This window comes from Lissotriton helveticus, chromosome 7 (assembly GCF_964261635.1).
Source record: "Lissotriton helveticus chromosome 7, aLisHel1.1, whole genome shotgun sequence".
NCBI classification, from domain to species: domain Eukaryota; kingdom Metazoa; phylum Chordata; class Amphibia; order Caudata; family Salamandridae; genus Lissotriton; species Lissotriton helveticus.
Genome location: NC_136068.1, coordinates 1261918440 through 1261938842, shown reverse-complemented (window position 1 = coordinate 1261938842; position 20403 = coordinate 1261918440). Strand labels below are relative to the sequence as shown.

Sequence of the window (20403 nt, the reverse complement as noted above, 5' to 3'; positions counted from 1 at the left end):
GTTCTGAAAGTTCGGACCAAAGCCAAACCGGCCCAATGCCGCCATAAGAAATGGCCAGTGCACAGCGTCGAACGCCTTTTCAGCGTCCAATGACATGAACCAGTGCGGCTCCAACCTATCATTCACCTCTTGAAGCCAGTTGTGTGTCCGTCGAAGGTTGAGTTTTGTCGCTCTGTCCGGCAGAAACCCGGACTGATCTGCGTGGATAAGGGCAGGAATGACTGTACGTAGGCGTGCCGCCAGAATCATGGCCAGCACCTTTACCTCCATATTCAGCAACGAGATGGGACGGTATGAGGCACAGTCCTCTACGGGCTTGCCCTGTTTGTGGATTGGTACTATGGTTGCTAATTCCAAATCTCGGGGGAGGCTCCCCGTGTCGTAAGCTTCGACGTACAGGGCCAGGAGGTGACGTGTTAGTAAGTCAGCTGTTTTTTTAAAGAATTCCGCCGGGAACCCGTTGGGTCCCGGCGTTTTCCCCGTTTTTAAGCTATTAATGGCTGTGGTGATCTCCTCCCGAGTAATTGTCTCCTCGAGTGGGGCACTGAGTTCCACCTCCAGAGATGGAACTTCCACGTTTTCCATGTATTGTGCGGCCTCGTCCACTGTGCCGAGGTCTCTTGCTTTATAGAAGTTTTCGTAGTGTAGTGCAAACGCATCGGCAATGCCCCTGTCAGTCGTTTCCATGTCCCCCTCGTCCCTCCTGACTTGGGCCACCCACCGTGCCGCTCTCTCCTTCCTTCCTAACCATGCCAGCAGCTTGCCCGATTTATCGCCGACATCGTAGAGGCGGTGTAACGTTGCTAGCGACTGCGTTTTTGCCTCGTTCGAAACCAGCTCTCTGTATTCTCTTTGTTTGTCGCACAATTGCCTCAGCGTGCCTACCTCCTTGTGCATGAGATAGTCACCTTCCAAGGTCAGGATTTCCGTTTCCAACGACATCGCCTCCCTGTGCTGCCTGTCTCGTTCGTCCCTCAGTCTCCCTTTGAGTCTGTCTCTCAACACCGGTTTCATGGCCTCCCAGAAGGTAACTTTGGAGTCTACCGAGCCCTCATTTTCGGCTACATACACCTTTATGTCCGCCCTCAGACCCCGTTGTATATCAGGAGTGTGTATGTCCCAAGCCGCCAGATGCCATTCCGTCTCTCGTCGTTCGGTTGAAGTCCCCACTCTTGCATAAAGAGGGGAATGATCTGAGATCCCCCTTGCCTTATAAGTGTATTCATCCCCCTCCGACAAGTATTGCCGTGCCATGAAAATGTAATCCAGCCTGGAGAAGGCTTTATGTGCCCCCGAATAAAAGGAGTACGCCTCCTGTGTCGGGTGTCGCCAGCGCCAAGTGTCAGTGAGCCCCAACTCTGCCATATACGCCGCCAGCGCTGTCTGTGCCCCCCCTCTGCGTGTGGGTCCCGAGCGATCCAATTCTTCCGACATGACATCATTGAAGTCCCCCCCCCACAATTTGCATCGTATCTGCCGTGTCCAGCAGTATGGACGCCACCTCTCTGAGTGTGCGTGATTGGAGCTTTGGAGGGGCATAAACTGAAATCACTGTAATGTTTAGCCTATTCCATGTTCCCTGTATCCCCACGTATGTTCCTTGTGGATCACTCCATGTGCGTGTTATGGTAAATGGGTGTGTTTTGTCCACTAGTATCGCGACCCCCCTCGCACCTGAAGTGTAGCCCGCATGTGCCAAGACTTTGTACCTCCCCCTCGCTATGAATGTGCAAGTCCCTACCTTCATGTGTGTCTCTTGTAGGAGAACCATGTCCGGGGCGATTCGCTTAATGTACGAATTCACCAATCCTCTCTTTATTTTGGACCCCAGACCGTTAACATTCCATGCCAAGATGGAGATTCCCCTGTGCAACCTTCCTGTTGACGTTAATGTACCTGCCATGTTGTGCAATTCCTCTGCAGATTGGTAGGAGACCCCCGCCACTGTGTGTAGCCTACGTGGGGCTCAGGTTTCTGACCGCCTTCCTTCGTGTGTTCCCTCCCCCAACTACCCCCCCAACTTCCCCAACTTGTCATAACTCCCATCTCCCTTACCCCCCCCCCCCTCTCCATACTCGACCCCATCGAGGTACAAGCTGTTGGTAGAAGTCGGTCTGTCATCCCCCCCACTCCCACCCTCTATCCAACTATGTCTCACAAAGCTCCGCCTAAATCAACCCGCGGTGAATCCCCCCGGCCGGGCGCTCAACCCAGCCGAGGTATGCACCACTCCCTGAGCTTGTTTCCAGGCGGCGGAACTACTATTTCACTAACAATGAACTGTTCCTGGAAAACAGAAAAGGGTGGTAAAGTAAACAAAAACAACAACTGAAAGGGTTGTGGCCACTTGCGTGTCATGTCCGTGTCCCGACCGACCCTCCCGCCGTCCATCACTGCCACGTTCAGGAGTGCGAATCTTGCGTGGTCGGCACCGTGCTGCAGTGCGTATCAGTTCTCTCCTGTTCCAACTGTCGTATCTCGGCTTCTAGTGGATGCAATGAGCGGTGGTCACTGTCCGAGTGCTCATCATTCCCGTCTGAAATGCAGAGGCGTTCCCCTTCCCCATCCGAGCAGGCCTGGTCCGGGAGCCTCCTCGGCGACTTGTGTGTCCAGCTCGATGTCCCTGGTGATTCCGATCTACCTCTCCTGGTTCCTGCTGACGGGCGTGGCTGATATGGGGTCCCTGTGTACCTCGAGTGCAATCTTCTGGATCTCCTCCGCTGCCGTTGTGGGGAACCCCACCGTGCCTTCTCTTGTGCTGCTTTCGCCAGTTCCTCTCTCCCAACTGTTTCACGGCTATTGAGAATCGGTCTTTCCTCCAACCACTGCCATGCGTCGTCTGGGTGTGTGAAGAAGTGTGCTTTATCTTTGTAAAGTACCTTGAGCTTTGCCGGGAAGAGCAACATGTATGTAATGTTCATTGACCTCAATTTGCTTTTCACCGATTCGAAGGAGCGCCTTTGCCTCTGAACTTCTTGACTATAATCTGGGAAGATCATTATGTTCGTATTTTCCACTCTGATGTTACCCATCTTCCTTGCCTCACGCAGTATTAAATCTCTGTCTGCGAAGTTTAGGAAGCGGGCGATCACCGGTCTGGGCCTGGCTCCCTCCGGAGGTTTTGCAAGGAGTGCCCTGTGCGCCCTTTCGATCACAAAGCATGAGGAGAAGCGGGCCCCTGCGAAAGTGTCCGTGATCCATTTATGTAGGAATGACGCCATATTGCTCCCCTCGATTCCTTCTCTGAAACCCACGAAGCGGAGGTTGTTGCGCCTGGCCCTATTTTCCGCGTCGTCCACCTTCCACAGAAGTTGTCTGTGCGACGCCTGAAGCTCCGCCATATCTTTCTTGAGCGTCGTGATCGAGTCTTCGGCCTCACCAATGCGCGTTTCAGTCTCTGTCACTCTGGCGGAAAGGTTCTTAAAATCCTGCCGCAGGAGCGTGACCTCGGAGCCCACCTCCCCAATTTTAACTTCCAATGCCGCTCGTGAGTCCTGGATATCAGATCTAGACGCCTGAATCGCCGCTAGTAACCTGTCCGTGTCGGTGGCTCCCTCCGCCGTTGCACCCGCGTTGTCTTTGGATGATTTCGGTGCTGCAAAGGTGTCCAGTGTGCCTTGCTTGGGCGGCTTGGGCTGGAGATGGTCCTTCTTCACCATCGTCGCTGAGGTCGTGGTGCTGCCGCGGTGGCGTGCGGCGGTCGGCCTTTCGTGGTCACCCCCGCGTAGTCCTCCTCACCGTGCACCACTTGCGCCGGATTCCGTCCGCCGTACGTCCACAACTTTCTCGCCGATTGCCACCACCGTGCCCAGCCCTAGATGACTGCTCCGGGAGGAATGCTAGCCGGGTATCCCGTACCCTGCCGCTCCGTACTGCTATGCCCCACCCGGGCGCTCGCTGCCACCTGGCCTCTCGCTCCTGTCACGATGCTGCCCTGGCTGGATTGGGGTTCTGTCGCGCAAAGGCGTCGATGCGTCTCTCCCCCCCCCTGCCTGCGGGTCGGCTGATCAGTGCCTCCTCTGCACTGTCGTGGTCACTCCACCCCGCCGGTCAGGGACGCTTTCAGAATGTTGACGCTTCAAGAAATCCTCCAGTTTCTCTCACTAGAGGATCACATGGCAACACTCGACCATCAGGACGCATACTTCCATGTGCCCATTTTTCCCAGACACCGGAAGTTCTTACGGTTCAGAGTGACTGGCAGGGACTTCCAGTTCAAAGTACCCCCTTTGGACTACGTTCAGCCCCCAGAGTTTTCACAAAAATGTTGGCCCCGGTAACCGCACACCTGAGATTAGAAGAAGTTCAAATTTATCCCTATTAGGACGACTGCCTTATCAAGGCCAGTTCCATTGACTTGGCAAAAACTCACGTTCAAAGATGTCTATCACTATTCCAGAGCCTGGGTTTTTCGGTGAATTTCAAAAAGTCTCACCTGACTCCATCGCAAAGGAAGTCCTTCTTGGGAGCCACGCTGGGCACAAGACTCGCCCAAGTGTTTATATCAAAAGAAAGGCAGGTGAAGATTCGCAAGATGGCCTCAGCACTACTAACAAGAAAGTGCGTTTCTGTTCGCAAGTTCAAGTCTTTCCTCGGGATGATCTCATCCTGTATTCCTCTCACCCCCAACTGTCGCCTGCGAATGAGACCCTTACAGGAGGAACTCAGTCATCAGTGGGTGCAAATAACAGGCTCATTCGAGGACGTCATCAAAATAACCCCTCGGATGGGAAACTCCATCCAGTGGTGGGGGCAAGGAAGAAACTTGCAGGTGAGATGTACATTCCAGGATGAAGGACCCATATTCATCATGACCACAGATGCTTCTCTGGAGGGCTGGGGCGCCCATCTCCAAGGGATGACAGTCAGTGGCAAATGGAACATGCAGCAGAAAAAATGGCACATAAATCTGCTGGAACTAAGAGCCATTTTTCTCGCCATGAAATCCTTTCAGGCGATCTTGGAGGGCTCTACGGTGTTGATACGAACGGACAACACAACCAGCATGCATTACCTGAACAAGCAGCTTGGCTCCTCAGCACAATGAATTCGCCCACTTAGACATTCCTCATGATTGTCAAGAGGTTCTAGCTAACGCCAGAGCACCATCAACGATTAAGACCTACAAGCTCAAGTGGAAGCGTTTCTGTGCCTGGTGCCAGACTGTTGATCTGCATCCCATTCATGCTAGACCAGAACAAATATTGCCTTTCTTCCTGCAGCTGGCTAGATCGGGCTTGGCGCATTCAACCCTGAAGGTGTTTCTAGCAGCCATTTCCCGATTCCGTCAGGACGGATCGAACTCTCTGTTTTCTTCAAGGATAATCCAGCAATTTTTCAAGGGTCTATTTCGTATGTTTCCTCCGATTCGACGACCACCTCCTGTTTGGCATTTAAATGTGGTGATAGCCCAGCTCATGCGTCACCCCTTTGAACCGATCCATAAGGTTGACCTTAAGTTTATTACTTGGAAAGTCTCCTTGTTATTGGCTTTAACCTCTACCAGAAGGGTCAGTGACATTCAGGCATTCACGTCTAAACCGCCTTTTTTACAATTTACCTCTGATTCGGTGATGCTGCGGACCAATCCAAGGTACATGCCCAAGGTCCCTTCGGACTTTCATTTAAATGAGCCGGTAATCCTCAAGACATTTTTTCCAAATCCACAATCACCGGCTGAGCGAGCTTTACACTCCTTGGACATCAGAAGATGTCTCAAGTTTTATCTTTCAAGAACAGCAGCTGTGCGCAAGACATATCAGTTGTTTGTGGCCTATGGCAGACTGCGCCAAGGCTGTGCAGTATCCAAACAGACTATCGCCAGATGGGTCTCGTCAACAATTGGACTCTGTCATCAACAGGCAGGAAGACCCTTACAGGCCTTACCTAAAGCGCATTCTACAAGGGCAGTTTCCTCTTCCACTGCTCTGTTTGCTGGTGTGCCTCTTCTGCAAATCTGCAGAGCTGCAACGTGGTCCAACAGACACACTTTTACGAGGCACTACTGTCTGGACTCAGCAAGTGATGCAGATGCTTCGGTGGGAAGAGCAGTTCTTCGCAATCTTTTCCAATAAGGTGAGCCTCTGTTCTCCCGCCTCCTCTATGCTCTTTTTTAGACGCTTTACAATCAGCCTGATTCATCATTCTCCCGTTTTGCGAGCCCCTAATAGCGATTCATAAGGAATCGCTATTAAGGACTTGCAAAACGGGATTCATGTAGAAATTGCATAAAGAAATGCGATTCCTACACATTCCTTATTTGCGATTAGCAAATTGCTAATCGCAAATAAGGAATAACTCCCCATTCATTCCTATGGGCCTAAAGGCTCATAGGAATGAATGGGGAGTTATTCCTTATTTGCGAATAGCAATTTGCTAATCGCAAATAAGATAGCGATTTCAAGGGTGCCAGGGGTGTCCAAAGGACACCCTGTAGCACCCCTGAAATGTAATCTACATTGGTGTTGCGCACACACATGTCCAAAGGACATGTGTGTGTGTAACATGCAACTTAGAAAATGCATTTAAATGCATTTTTCTAAGTTTTCGCTATTTACCACGAGGTTTGACCTCGCGGTAAATAGCGGCCCAAAATAGCGATCTCGGTATTTTAAAATGGTTCATGAATTGCATTTAAGGAATCTCAAATAGAGATTCCTTAAATGCAATTCCTCGCAAATATGCGAATTCTTTAATAGCGAATTTTTTGCATTTGGTATGATGAATCCCAAATGCAAAAATTGCACTCGCAAAGGGCCAGATTCTCAGAATCTGGCCCTTTGCGAGCGCAATTAAGCTTGATGAATCAGGCTGAATGTCTTTTGCATTTTATCATTATGCATGAATACTATGTCACAATTAGCGTCTAGGAGCATTATGTTATGGGTACTGCTATCTATTCTGATTCAATGAAAACACCGGCATAGCTTTGCCACAAGCATATAATGAACAGAAAAGAGTGCAAATGCCGCTAATTTAAAGTTTACTCATTTGATTAAAAAAACACACGAGTAAAACAATGTGTTTTTTGAATTTAATTCAACTTATTTTTTAATTTTCTTTATATTTTCAAATACCACTTCTATTTTGATAATGATTTTACAAATATAATACACATATTAAAACCTGGTGTGCACAACATTCAACATTAACAATACTCATGAATTCCTTGTGTATTTACAAATTGTGTAACCAATTCAACATTCAGTCTTCATTCATACATCAATCAACCCACTACAAACAACAAACAACAGAACATAAATTGTTTGATAAACGTTTGAATAACAATATGCAAAACAAAAAGCCAATGTTTGTTTCACAATTGAATTAAATATGTACAATTTTTTCTTTCAATTCTTAATTTTTTAAGTTTTTGGCTACTAAACAGTCTACGCGTTTCGAACTACCGTTATTACGTAGTTCTCATCAGGACCAATCTGTAATGGAAGAACAGAGAATGTTTTTTAAGGGGGTGGTTGTTAACCTATTTATTACCTGCCTAACCCCAAAACTCAAGTGACCTCACCTACCTCGCATTCAGCGGAGCATGCTGGATTAGTTGTTAAAATTCCAGTCTAAAAGAATATAACAAAAAATCTCAATCAGAAAAACCATTTTGTAAGCACATCCTCATGTATTCAAACCCATCCACTACTCTATCTTACTTACTTGGGGGTGTTGGTTGGCGTTTGGATTTGCCTGGCTCGCCGCTCTCTGTATGAAAAGGGGGCAAGGGTGTGTATTTAATAAACGGGGTGGTTTGTCCGTTTTGCAGAAGTTCACTAGCAAACTCTTTTACATCTTCATACGCAGTGATGTCTCCAGTATTTAGCGCACTGCTTACCTGGTGGGGCGAGTCAGGCGCGTTGTATTTTAGATACACAGGTTCGAATCCTCCGGTTTATTATTTCTGTGGGGTGAGTCAAGAACGCGATGAATTCATATGCCGTTGTTGTTATGCGATCTTACTCGGCGGCGGTCATGGGCAATTATTGATGTAAATGTCACTTACTTGAAGGAGCAAAACAGCCTAGCGTCTGAGTCCGTGGCCTTCCAAACGCTGACCTGGATGTGTGCACTTCCTGGTCCGCATAGGATTGTGGGAAGTGTAGTCCTCAGCATGTGTACTAAGTAAAGAGTGGGTTCTTTTTTTTGTTTGTTGAAAATGAAGAACTTTAAAGGTTTGAAAGATTATTGTCAGATGTTTATGTTGACAAATAAGTTGTTGGAATGCTTAAGACGAATTCTGTGTGCAGCGAGCATTCTCAATTATATTGGAGGGATGTTTTTGCAGGGACTCTCGTATCAATGCTATAGAGGAGTGGGTTGAAGTGCTGGTAATTCACTCATGAAAATTTACAGTTTGAAAATTTCAGTTAATTCATTCAAACCTACAAAGGCAGTGTTAAATTTGACAATAAGCATTGCCTCTCTCTTGATTAATTTTGCATCCAAATCACCACCTCTTATGTCATTTTCTACTTTGGAAATTACTGTCCAGGTCATTTCGCTATCTTGATGTTTTTTTTCTTGCCAATGATTGACCAATGGAGCGTTGGCCACATTATTTTTGATTCTAGATTTGTGTTGCTGTATCCTCACGTGTACTTCTTGATTGGTTTTCCCAATGTATAAGAGATTACATGGGCATAGGATTCCGTATACCACATAGCGAGTTTTGCAGTTTGAAAAAGAATCATGTTTCCAATTAATTGCATTGTGCGTAAAGACTTTGCCTTCTGTCGTGGAATCGCAGCATGAGCAGTTCCCACATTTATGGTGGCCTTGAATGGGGGGCAGACGTAACATTGTGCGCAAGTCTGATTTTTTTGTTTGCGGCAGTGCCGCTCTTACCAAATGGTTGGAAATGCTATAGTTTTTTTTTAAAGCAAACAGAGGTTGATTTTGAAACATTTGATCCAGATCTTTTAACAGGTGCCAATTCTGTTTGACTAATTTTTTTAACATGTTAGAATTGGGACAAAAGGTCGATACAAAAACCATTCTTTCCATGGTCTTTTTAGATCTCTTTTCCAACAGACATTCTCTGGGAGTCCACCATGCCCTTTTGCATGATTTCCTAAGCAGTTTCTTTGGGTATCCTCGTTGTTTTAAGTTGTTTGTCAAAATCTCTGCATGTCTTAGGTATTCCTCTTTTTCTGTGCAGTTGCGACGAATGCGGAGGTACTGCCCGTAGGGTAAGTTTTTCTTTAGACTCCGCGGGTGGTTACTTCCAAAGTGTAACGCTTTGTTTCGGTCTGTTGGTTTTTTATACAGAGTTGTTACCAGACCGCCCATGGAGGGATAAACCTCCACGTCTAGGAATGGCATTTTATCTCTTGAGAAATCCAAGCTGAATTGAATCGACGGTACCCTGTTGTTGATCCATTCATGGAAGTTTTTTAGATTGTCTTCTGACCCAGTCCATACAAAAAATACATCGTCTATAAAATGATACCAGTGGGTTATCCATTGGGAAAAAGGATTATTGTTATAAACACATGTTTCCTCATATTTGGCACATAAACAAAATGGGCAGTTCCGGTGCAAAGGGACAGCCCATGGCTACCCCTCCTATTTGGAAGAAAAATTCTCCATTGAAATTAAAATAAAAATTTTTTAGGGCAAATTCTGCAAGTTTTTTTATAAATGATGTTGGCACTTTATGTGGTCGTTCTCGCTCTTCAATATATACTTCTAGGACATTGATGCCTTCTTCCTGTGGTATTTTGGTATAGAGCGACGTAATGTCCATGGTAACCATTAAATCAGTGTTCTTATCAAACTCGATGGTGGAAAGTTTGTTTAAGAAATCAGTTGTGTCTCGTAAGTATGATCTGACTTGATGCAAGAAAGGCTTTAGAAAAAAGTCTACAAATTTCGAAATCGGTTCTAGCAAGGATCCACATCCAGATACAATCGGACGAGCAGGAGGTGCCGATGCATCCTTATGTATTTTAGGCAAAACATATAAAAGAGGTGTTCTGGGGTGTTTGGTCCTCAAAAATTCAAATATAGAACTATATATACGAGAAGTCAGTAGACAATTGGATGACACAACATGCTATCGCAAAATTCAAAAGGATCACACAACTGACTTAAAAAATGAATTATTCGCCTTCTTGGATGAAAATTTCACACAGGGTTTCCTTGGAAAAAAGGAATTTGAATTTTTGAGGACTAAACACCCCAGAACACCTCTTTTATATGTTTTGCCTAAAATACATAAGGATGCATCGGCACCTCCTGGTCGTCCGATTGTATCTGGATGTGGATCCTTGCTAGAACCGATTTCGAAATTTGTAGACTTTTTTCTAAAGCCTTTCTTGCATCAAGTCAGATCATACTTACGAGACACAACTGATTTCTTAAACAAACTTTCCACCATCGAGTTTGATAAGAACACTGATTTAATGGTTACCATGGACATTACGTCGCTCTATACCAAAATACCACAGGAAGAAGGCATCAATGTCCTAGAAGTATATCTTGAAGAGCGAGAACGACCACATAAAGTGCCAACATCATTTATAAAAAAACTTGCAGAATTTGCCCTCAAAAAAAATTATTTTAATTTCAATGGGGAATTTTTCTTCCAAATAGGAGGGGTAGCCATGGGCTGTCCCTTTGCACCGGAACTGGCCATTTTGTTTATGGCCAAATATGAGGAAACATTTGTTTATAACAATAATCCTTTTTCCCAATGGATAACCCACTGGTATCGTTTTATAGACGATGTATTTTTTGTATGGACTGGGTCAGAAGACAATCTAAAAAACTTCCATGAATGGATCAACAACAGGGTACCGTCGATTCAATTCAGCTTGGATTTCTCAAGAGATAAAATGCCATTCCTAGACGTGGAGGTTTATCCCTCCATGGGCGGTCTGGTAACAACTCTGTATAAAAAACCAACAGACCGAAACAAAGCGTTACACTTTGGAAGTAACCACCCGCGGAGTCTAAAGGAAAACTTACCCTACGGGCAGTACCTCCGCATTCGTCGCAACTGCACAGAAAAAGAGGAATACCTAAGACATGCAGAGATTTTGACAAACAACTTAAAACAACAAGGCTACCCAAAGAAACTGCTTAGGAAATCATGCAAAAGAGCATGGTGGACTCCCAGAGAATGTCTGTTGGAAAAGAGATCTAAAAAGACCATGGAAAGAATGGTTTTTGTATCGACCTTTTGTCCCAATTCTAACATGTTAAAAAAATTAGTCAAACAGAATTGGCACCTGTTAAAAGATCTGGATCAAATGTTTCAAAATCAACCTCTGTTTGCTTTCAAAAAAAACTATAGCATTTCCAACCATTTGGTAAGAGCGGCACTGCCGCAAACAAAAAAATCAGACTTGCGCACAATGTTACATCTGCCCCCCATTCAAGGCCACCATAAATGTGGGAACTGCTCATGCTGCGATTCCACGACAGAAGGCAAAGTCTTTACGCACAATGCAATTAATTGGAAACATGATTCTTTTTCAAACTGCAAAACTCGCTATGTGGTATACGGAATCCTATGCCCATGTAATCTCTTATACATTGGGAAAACCAATCAAGAAGTACGCGTGAGGATACAGCAACACAAATCTAGAATCAAAAATAATGTGGCCAACGCTCCATTGGTCAATCATTGGAAAGAAAAAAACCATCAAGATAGCGAAATGACCTGGACAGTAATTTCCAAAGTAGAAAATGACATAAGAGGTGGTGATTTGGATGCAAAATTAATCAAGAGAGAGGCAATGCTTATTGTCAAATTTAACACTGCCTTTGTAGGTTTGAATGAATTAACTGAAATTTTCAAACTGTAAATTTTCATGAGTGAATTACCAGCACTTCAACCCACTCCTCTATAGCATTGATACGAGAGTCCCTGCAAAAACATCCCTCCAATATAATTGAGAATGCTCGCTGCACACAGAATTTGTCTTAAGCATTCCAACAACTTATTTGTCAACATAAACATCTGACAATAATCTTTCAAACCTTAAAAGTTTTTCATTTTCAACAAACAAAAAAAAGAACCCACTCCTTACTTAGTACACATGCTGAGGACTACACTTCCCACAATCCTATGCGGACCAGGAAGTGCACACATCCAGGTCAGCGTTTGGAAGGCCACGGACTCAGACGCTAGGCTGTTTTGCTCCTTCAAGTAAGTGACATTTACATCAATAATTGCCCATGACCGCCGCCGAGTAAGATCGCATAACAACAACGGCATATTAATTCATCGCGTTCTTGACTCACCCCACAGAAATAATAAACCGGAGGATTCGAACCTGTGTATCTAAAATACAACGCGCCTGACTCGCCCCACCAGGTAAGCAGTGCGCTAAATACTGGAGACATCACTGCGTATGAAGATGTAAAAGAGTTTGCTAGTGAACTTCTGCAAAACGGACAAACCACCCCGTTTATTAAATACACACCCTTGCCCCCTTTTCATACAGAGAGCGGCGAGCCAGGCAAATCCAAACGCCAACCAACACCCCCAAGTAAGTAAGATAGAGGAGTGGATGGGTTTGAATACATGAGGATGTGCTTACAAAATGGTTTTTCTGATTGAGATTTTTTTATATATTCTTTTAGACTGGAATTTTAACAACTAATCCAGCATGCTCCGCTGAATGCGAGGTAGGTGAGGTCACTTGAGTTTTGGGGTTAGGCAGGTAATAAATAGGTTAACAACCACCCCCTTAAAAAACATTCTCTGTTCTTCCATTACAGATTGGTCCTGATGAGAACTACGTAATAAAGGTAGTTCGAAACGCGTAGACTGTTTAGTAGCCAAAAACTTAAAAAATTAAGAATTGAAAGAAAAAATTGTACATATTTAATGCAATTGTGAAACAAACATTGGCTTTTTGTTTTGAATATTGTTATTCAAACGTTTATCAAACAATTTATGTTCTGTTGTTTGTTGTTTGTAGTGGGTTGATTGATGTATGAATGAAGACTGAATGTTGAATTGGTTACACAATTTGTAAATACACAAGGAATTCCTGAGTATTGTTAATGTTAAATGTTGTGCACACCAGGTTTTAATATGTGTATTATATTTGTAAAATCATTATCAAAATAGAAGTGGTATTTGAAAATATAAAGAAAATTAAAAAATAAGTTGAATTAAATTCAAAAAACACATTGTTTTACTCGTGTGTTTTTGAATCAAATGAGTAAACTTTAAATTAGCGGCATTTGCACTATATCTATTCTGATTCAGGCATGTGAATCTATGAAAGACACCAATACTGGAGAACCACAGATTACAGGTAAGTAACTATTGTTCTTCAGGTCGGATCTGAACCACTGAAGATTGATGCCTTTGAAACCCAGTTTTGATCAGAGGGTGTTCAGTGGCGTTTGGTGATCTGTAGTGCCCAATCTAGCATGTTGGCTAGGACTTTGAGGGTCCTTGTTAAGTTTCTCTGGGAGTTTCACAAGGTAGGTGACAAGGGGGGAATCATGCACATACCCTCACTTTCCAAGGCTCCTTTCTCCTTCAGCACCATTTATTTATGGGTTTTTAAATGCAAGCAAAGCCTTCCATCTTCATTAATAATGAGGCAACTTCTGTGTCCAGACAGCTAGATACCACCAGATTTTTCATCACATTTGGTGACTTTGCATAGTCCTGTAGACCTTTTAGAAGGAAGTCCTGCGACGCAACTAAGCTTTCTCAATCCAGACACCTCGGACATGTTGCTACTTGGGATTAGACCAGAAGGACTGGAAGGCAACTGATCCCACAATTGGACTCTAACAATGCACCTGGTAGGGGCAGCGAGACAGATCATAGCCCTCTAAAGGAGGAGCCTCCATCCATTGCACTTTTTATATATATTTTGGCACCTGCTGACAAAGTAGCAGCTTATGCACAGGCTCACGCAGTCAGAACACAAGTTCACAGTGAGGTGACTATCCGTAGCAGAAAATGTGTCTAAGAGCGAACATCTCTTTCCAAATATTTCCCACTTAAGAGCACTGCAAATGTTTAGCCAATACATCTGACACAACTCCTTTGGTCCCGGGGCTTTTGACGTTCTTACTCCACTTAACAAGCACAATGCAACGTGCATATAAATGTGTTAAATGGGGCGACTCAAGGTCAATTTGCTCCTTCTGTTGGGCACTTGATACTGCACAGTACACATCCTCACATAAACATGCCCTGCTAGTTGAATGCCTTCTCTCATGTTATTTTAAAGTTGGGGGAATGGGCAGAGTGGGGTGCAACGTGGTTACCTATTGGTTAATTACATAACAACATTTAAGTGATGATTATATAGTAATGCTTCACCAAACTAATTCCTCGGCTCATGTGTTGTATTGCATTAAAAAAAACAAATAAAAATAAAATGTTAAATAAAATAGCTATTTCAGTTATGGGCCTGCTTCAAACAGTTCATTGTACTTGGCAAGATATAAGTGTGAAACCTTGAAGGTTTTAACTCAGTCTTGCCTTGTTCTAACATTGGTAAATGCATTCTCGTGAGTAGAAAAAATACTTATTATTAAGTGCCAAAAAAGTTACCTTGTATTTTGTGCTACATAAAATATTATTATTAGCATTTTTACACACACAAAAAGCATACCTACGTAGCATTTCTAAAGAGAATATTAACAGCGAAACATCTCCCAAGGACCCACAGCCTGGGGAAGTTAAAATTACTTTAAGATCTCCATTTATCTCTTAGCAGGTTGTAAAGTGCCTCTCCACACACTATCTCTTTTGTTTCCTTTGATTGGTTCAGTGTGAAAGTGACTTTTGAAGTTCCATTTGTGCTTTTTTGACATCCAGTGGCCCACTGACCACTACTTTGACAGAGAAGGAATATGTTGCCTATGAGTTGCGGCAGCAGGTCAGACTGGGAAGGAAAAAGAGAACCCTCTGTATCGTCTAATAAAAGTGCACTGGTGTTGTTCAGCACACAGTAGAAAAAACACAGTTGAGATGTTTCACTGGGGCTGGATGTAAACATTGGGCCAGATGTACTAAACACCAGTTGCAAAGTACTAGTCACAATTTTCTACCAGTATTTTTGTGACCAGAGTGGTATTTTGCAAAACATCATATCATAGTGTGTAACAATTCGACCTACCTCATGAATATTAATGAGGTTCCCATTAATGAGGTATCCTACAGTGCTTAATTTGTAACATAACGAGTGCCGATGCCCTAGGCACTGCTCAAAAGACATCAGCCGGTGCTATTAAATGTCACTCCACCGAATACCAAGGCTGTGCGGTACTGAATCTACATCATGCTTCTTTAATCCACTGGTAGAAACTCCCTGTAAGTCTATCTCACTCTTGTAGGCTCCTGCTTTCTTCCTTTGTTGACGTTTTTCAGTCTGCTCTTCCTTCTTCTTTCCCGTTTGTATGTTTTCCTCTCGCTTGCTCCCGGAGAATATCTGATAAAGAGAAATTAGCGCCAATGAGTCTCACCGGCCCAGAAAAAGAGTGGCAGTGGGTCCCACCGTCAACCACCAGCTCAAATTAAGCACTGGACCTACCATGATTGGAGGCCATCTCAGGGATGATGGCCTGCTGAAAACAACTGACCACCATGTCTGTAATTGCTTTTTAATAAATAAAGCAATTTTTTTTTTAATACAGCCTATCTTCCTTAAAGGAAAAGGGACTGCATTTAAAAAAAAAGCTTATTTTGTTTTGTTTGTTGAAGAGGAGGCAGTTGTCCCTTTCAGATGTCGAGAAAATATTGATATTTCGGTACTGGTTTTCAGTGACAAAACATCGATACATAAAATACCGATTCGTTATTTGGAAAGGACACCTACCACCAGCCCCTTCAAAACACGAATCGGTGTCCGTTTCTTAACACATTTAACAAGTCAGAAGCTTTATTCCGAATTAATAAATGTGTCCAAGTTCGTAGGGAAAAGAGTTTTAGAATTGGCAAACTCTATAATTTACCTATCTGGAGGGTTTGCAAGTGCTAAAACCCTGTGTAAATCCGGTCCATTGTCACTTTATTTCAGCAGCTTTGTGTCAGCAACTACAGTTTATTTCTCTATAATTGTTCTTACTTCTGAAAAAAGAAGCTGTTTATTTGTGGTGTCTAATTAAAGTTAAGTGCAGGGTCGTGTGTACTATCTCAATGCATAAATAACGTTACCACAGGAGTTGTGATATTAGCCCAGGATATAGAGATCATAACATAGCATTTGTATTTGTAAAGCACACGTTCGCCCAAGTCTTGGGTCTCTTGACGCTGTTATAAGAGATGTTTAGTGTTAACCAACTCAAAAGTACTCATGTTAAACAAGCATTGGCAAAACCAATAGGTTTGAAATTTGTATAGTATGTGAATCTGTGTGCACACGCCGTCAAACCTTCAGTTAGCAGACTGGCAGCACTGAGAGAAGGCACTGGCAAAAGCATTTAAAAAAGAATGCTGCAGAAAATAAAGCAAACTTTTTCTGTAGCATCCCTTGTTCAGATGCTTTGGACAAGCATACCAGTGGAGGTGGAAAGAAACTCCCAAACAGTCAATAGAGAAACATAGTTTAAAATGCTCCTGTTGGATGACCCAAGACGTGATTAACCACGTCTCAATCCAAAGGATGAAGCTTCGATAGCAACTGAAACAAGTGCCTGATGGAGATTGAACCAAGGCCCATAGAGAAATTATATAATACAGTATGTTTGCCATGAATGGTTCACCATACAAGTCAAACCAAAAACAATTTGGTAAAACATGCAGAGCAACAGATGCAAATCCTGCACCTGCTGTGTGCATGGTTTAACTAACTTTTATGCTTAAATATCACCAGAGTTTTGCAAGGTGTAATTTCAGTGAAGTAATGTGGTATCACCAAGTTAATCATTATTAGGAGAAACGGTAGCAATCTGAGGAAATCTAAGTAACTCACATTTTTATTATGTCTCCATTTTATTAAATGTCATAAATCACATTTGAGAGGAGTGAGATTAGCCTTGCTTCATCCTGGAGGCGATACATATGCACCCACAATGATCAGAGAATCAGGGAGGCCTGTGTAACGTTGTTTTCTGTCTTTCAGCTTGCAGCTGTGGCGCGAAGCCATAGATGGTATGGTCAATCATTCCATCATGCTCCGGTCTATTCTGGGCCTGCCTGAGAAGGAGTCGCTGGGGGAGGTTGTCCAGGAGGAAGAAGGTAAATAACCGACCATTTTCTGAGACTCCCTTGCACTGAGCGAAGAACACTCAAGCTTAACTACTGTCATTTACAAAAGGACTCAGATTATTGTACACCAGCACTTCTGAGGTGAAAGGTACTGTTCCTCTCACCTCCCACCACCCATCCCCGGGGGCTCCTGCTCTCTTAGAAGTCAGAGAAGATTCTGGGAAAAGGGAATACAAAATCTACTGTCTTGTTCCTGCATTCAAAATGGATTGGTAAATCTGAACTTGCATTTATAGCAGTGTGCTGTGGCATCTAGTACATGATAACTGCAAGCTAATTATAATTCAATGGTGCCTGTCCTTTACTTATGCTTCCTCCATTACACCGCGATGTGCTACGGTCATGCTCAGAGCACCCCTGTCCTTGTTCACTCAGTCAACCTTACCTGCACGCCTAGGCCCCAGCTCTCACTTACATTGGACTGGTCCTCTGACCAATCTAAGGCCCATCTGGGCTCGGCCTCTCTGCGCTAGTCCTTCATGCCTGTCTGTCTCTGTGCTTGACCTTTTGTGCCCGTTACGTATGTGCCTTTTTGTTGCTCTGCCCAATCTTTTGTGCCCTTTTTTGTGCCTGGTCTCTTGTACTTGTTTTGCCTCTGTGCCTGTTTTGCCTTTTGTACTTTAGTATTTTATACTAGTTTTTCCTCTAAATTTTCCTTGTGTGCCTTTTTCCCCCCTTTTTTTGAGCCGTTACGCTTTTGCGACTGTTCTGCTCTGCCCAGTATTTGTGCCCGTAATTGTGCTCCCCCTCTTTTCCCTCCTCTGTCCTCTCCCTCTCCTTACCTGCCTCTCCTGCTGCCTACTCCCACTGCTTTCCTGCCCCTCCCCCACACTTCTTCCCTCCTAGGATCGACTTAATGGTAGCGTCTGGGTGAACGGGCAGTGGGCACGTGCAGCAGGTGCACCAAAGGCAAACCGTATCACACAACAGGCCTTTTCTCATGCACTCACTGCTGCTTCTTTTGCAGCATGTCCCCCTACACCACCCTCTGCACACACCTCACCCCATATTGCCTGCATGCTTCTCAACACCAGATCCCACCGCAAGTACACCACTGAGATATGGGATCACATCGACAATCACTCCCAAGACATCATCTTCCTCACTGAGACCTGGCCATCCCCCTGGATGCAAGATCATCCGCTGTGACAGGCCCCACAAGCCGAGAGGAGGCCTTGCAATCATACACAAGGATATCATCATCTGCACCAACTCTTCAAATGAACCAACCATGCGCAACACCTGCACTTCCAACTGCAGATCAGCAACTCCACTACCATCTCAGGCACCCTTGGCTACTGACCGATTGGACCCCGGACCACCTTCAGCAACCTCCGCAACGACTTCAATCAATCAATCAGGCGTTTGTTAAGCGGGACTACTCACCTGTAAGGGTCTCAAGGCGGTGGGGGGGGGGTGTAGCAGGCTCCAGTCTATTAAGGGGGGGTCTGTCGAAGGTTCTGCATTACCCACCTCACCATCAGATCCAACGTCTTCTTCCTACTCAGCGACCTCAACATTCATCTCACTTCCCCCATGAACCACAACGTCACCGCGTCAACAACATCGGCTTCACAAAGATTGTACATGACTCGTTTCACGCCGCCGGACACACACTCCACCCGGTCTTCATGTCCAGCATCAAGATCACCTTCAGCCACATCTCCCCGCTCACATGGACAGACCACTCCAACATCCACTTATACTTCAGCGTACCCCACCCCAACAAACCTAAACTGACCGTCAAACTTGGTCGAAACTGCAGCACCATAACAGAAGCAGACTGGACCCACCCCAACCAAACCTGGCAGGTGACCTACAGAAACACCTACCCACCTTCGACAACTGGATCTCAAACTGCACCAACATCCTGGACAACATGAAAAAAATCAGACACACAATATTTTGCGTGCAAGCATGCTGGTATACCAAGGACCTCAGAGACCCCAGGCGCTAGTGCAAGTAGCTGGAAAGAAGATGGAGAACCAGCCGTGACAACACCCTCCAGGAACACCTACATATCCGCTCTCAGAAGGTACCACGCACTCATCAAAGAAGCCAGGAATGGACCTTTGTGATAAGACTAGTATCCTACTCCGACAAAGAACTCCTCAACATCGTCAAGGAATTCACCAACCCGACAGCAGCCACTAACACCATCATCCCCTCGCAGATCCTCAGTCACAGCCTTTTGGACTTCTTTCACAACAAAATCCTCTCGATCACACCCAAACCCACCATAGAGGACATCATCACACAACCTCCCACGACCACCAGGAGAACTCACCTCCTACCAAACCGTAGCCCCCTCACCACAAATGGCACTACCAGAATCATGCAGACCATCTACTCAGGATCCTCCTCAGACCCCTGCCATCACCACATGTACAACCTGAGAAGCACACTGAACAGCACCAACCTCTCCACCATCATCAACTCCTCCATCCTCAGTGGGTACTTCCTTGACAGCTGGAAATACGGGTAGGTAACTGCTCTGCTGAAGAAACCCTCAGCTAATACTAAGGATGTTGGCCATTACAGGCCCATCTCGCTCCTACCCTTCCCAGCCAAATTCCTGGAGAAACCGATCAACATGCAGCTCTCTACCCAGCTGGAGCAGCACCACCTCCTGGACTGCGCCCATTCAGGATTCTGCAGCAAGAAAGCATGGTGATTGTTCTCTTGACAGCAACAGATGACATCCGCTCATCAGGGATAGCAGAGAGACTGCTGCACTTATCCTTCTCAACCTCATTGCAGCGTTCAACATCATCTCCCTTATCACCAGTCTTCAAGAATCAGGAGTTCAAGGACTCGCCCTAAGTTGGATCGCCTCCGTCCTCTCCAGTGGCACACAATGGGTCAGACTCTCCATTTTCACCTCCAAACTCAAGCAGCTCAGCTCCGGAGTCCCCCAGGGCTCCTTCCTCAGTCTGACCCTGTTCAACATTTACATGGCACCTCTTGCCGCCCGCATCATAAGAATCCACAAAATCAACATCGTCTCCTACGCCAGTGACACTCAGCTTATCCTCTCCTTCACCGGCACGAACAGCACCACCTGAAACAACTTCACAGTCTGCAAGTCTGGTGTAGCAAACTGAATGCGAAAACTGCCTCAAACCTCACAAGGATAAGAAGAATCTGCCTGGGACTGTTCCTGGTGGCCACTCAACCTGGGTCCTACGTCCACTCCCTCA

General features: G+C 44.9%; 1 protein-coding gene across 3 annotated transcripts in view; it reads left to right on the top strand.

Moving 5' to 3' along the window:
• Positions 1-20403, top strand: part of MYCBPAP (MYCBP associated protein) — a 1019029-nt gene that overhangs the window by 748551 nt on the left and 250075 nt on the right. For all 3 annotated transcript variants that reach the window (XM_078654453.1, XM_078654451.1, XM_078654452.1), the window contains one exon: positions 17058-17173. In XM_078654453.1, coding sequence (XP_078510579.1) covers positions 17058-17173 — 116 coding nt within the window. The remainder of the gene's footprint in view (positions 1-17057; positions 17174-20403) is intronic.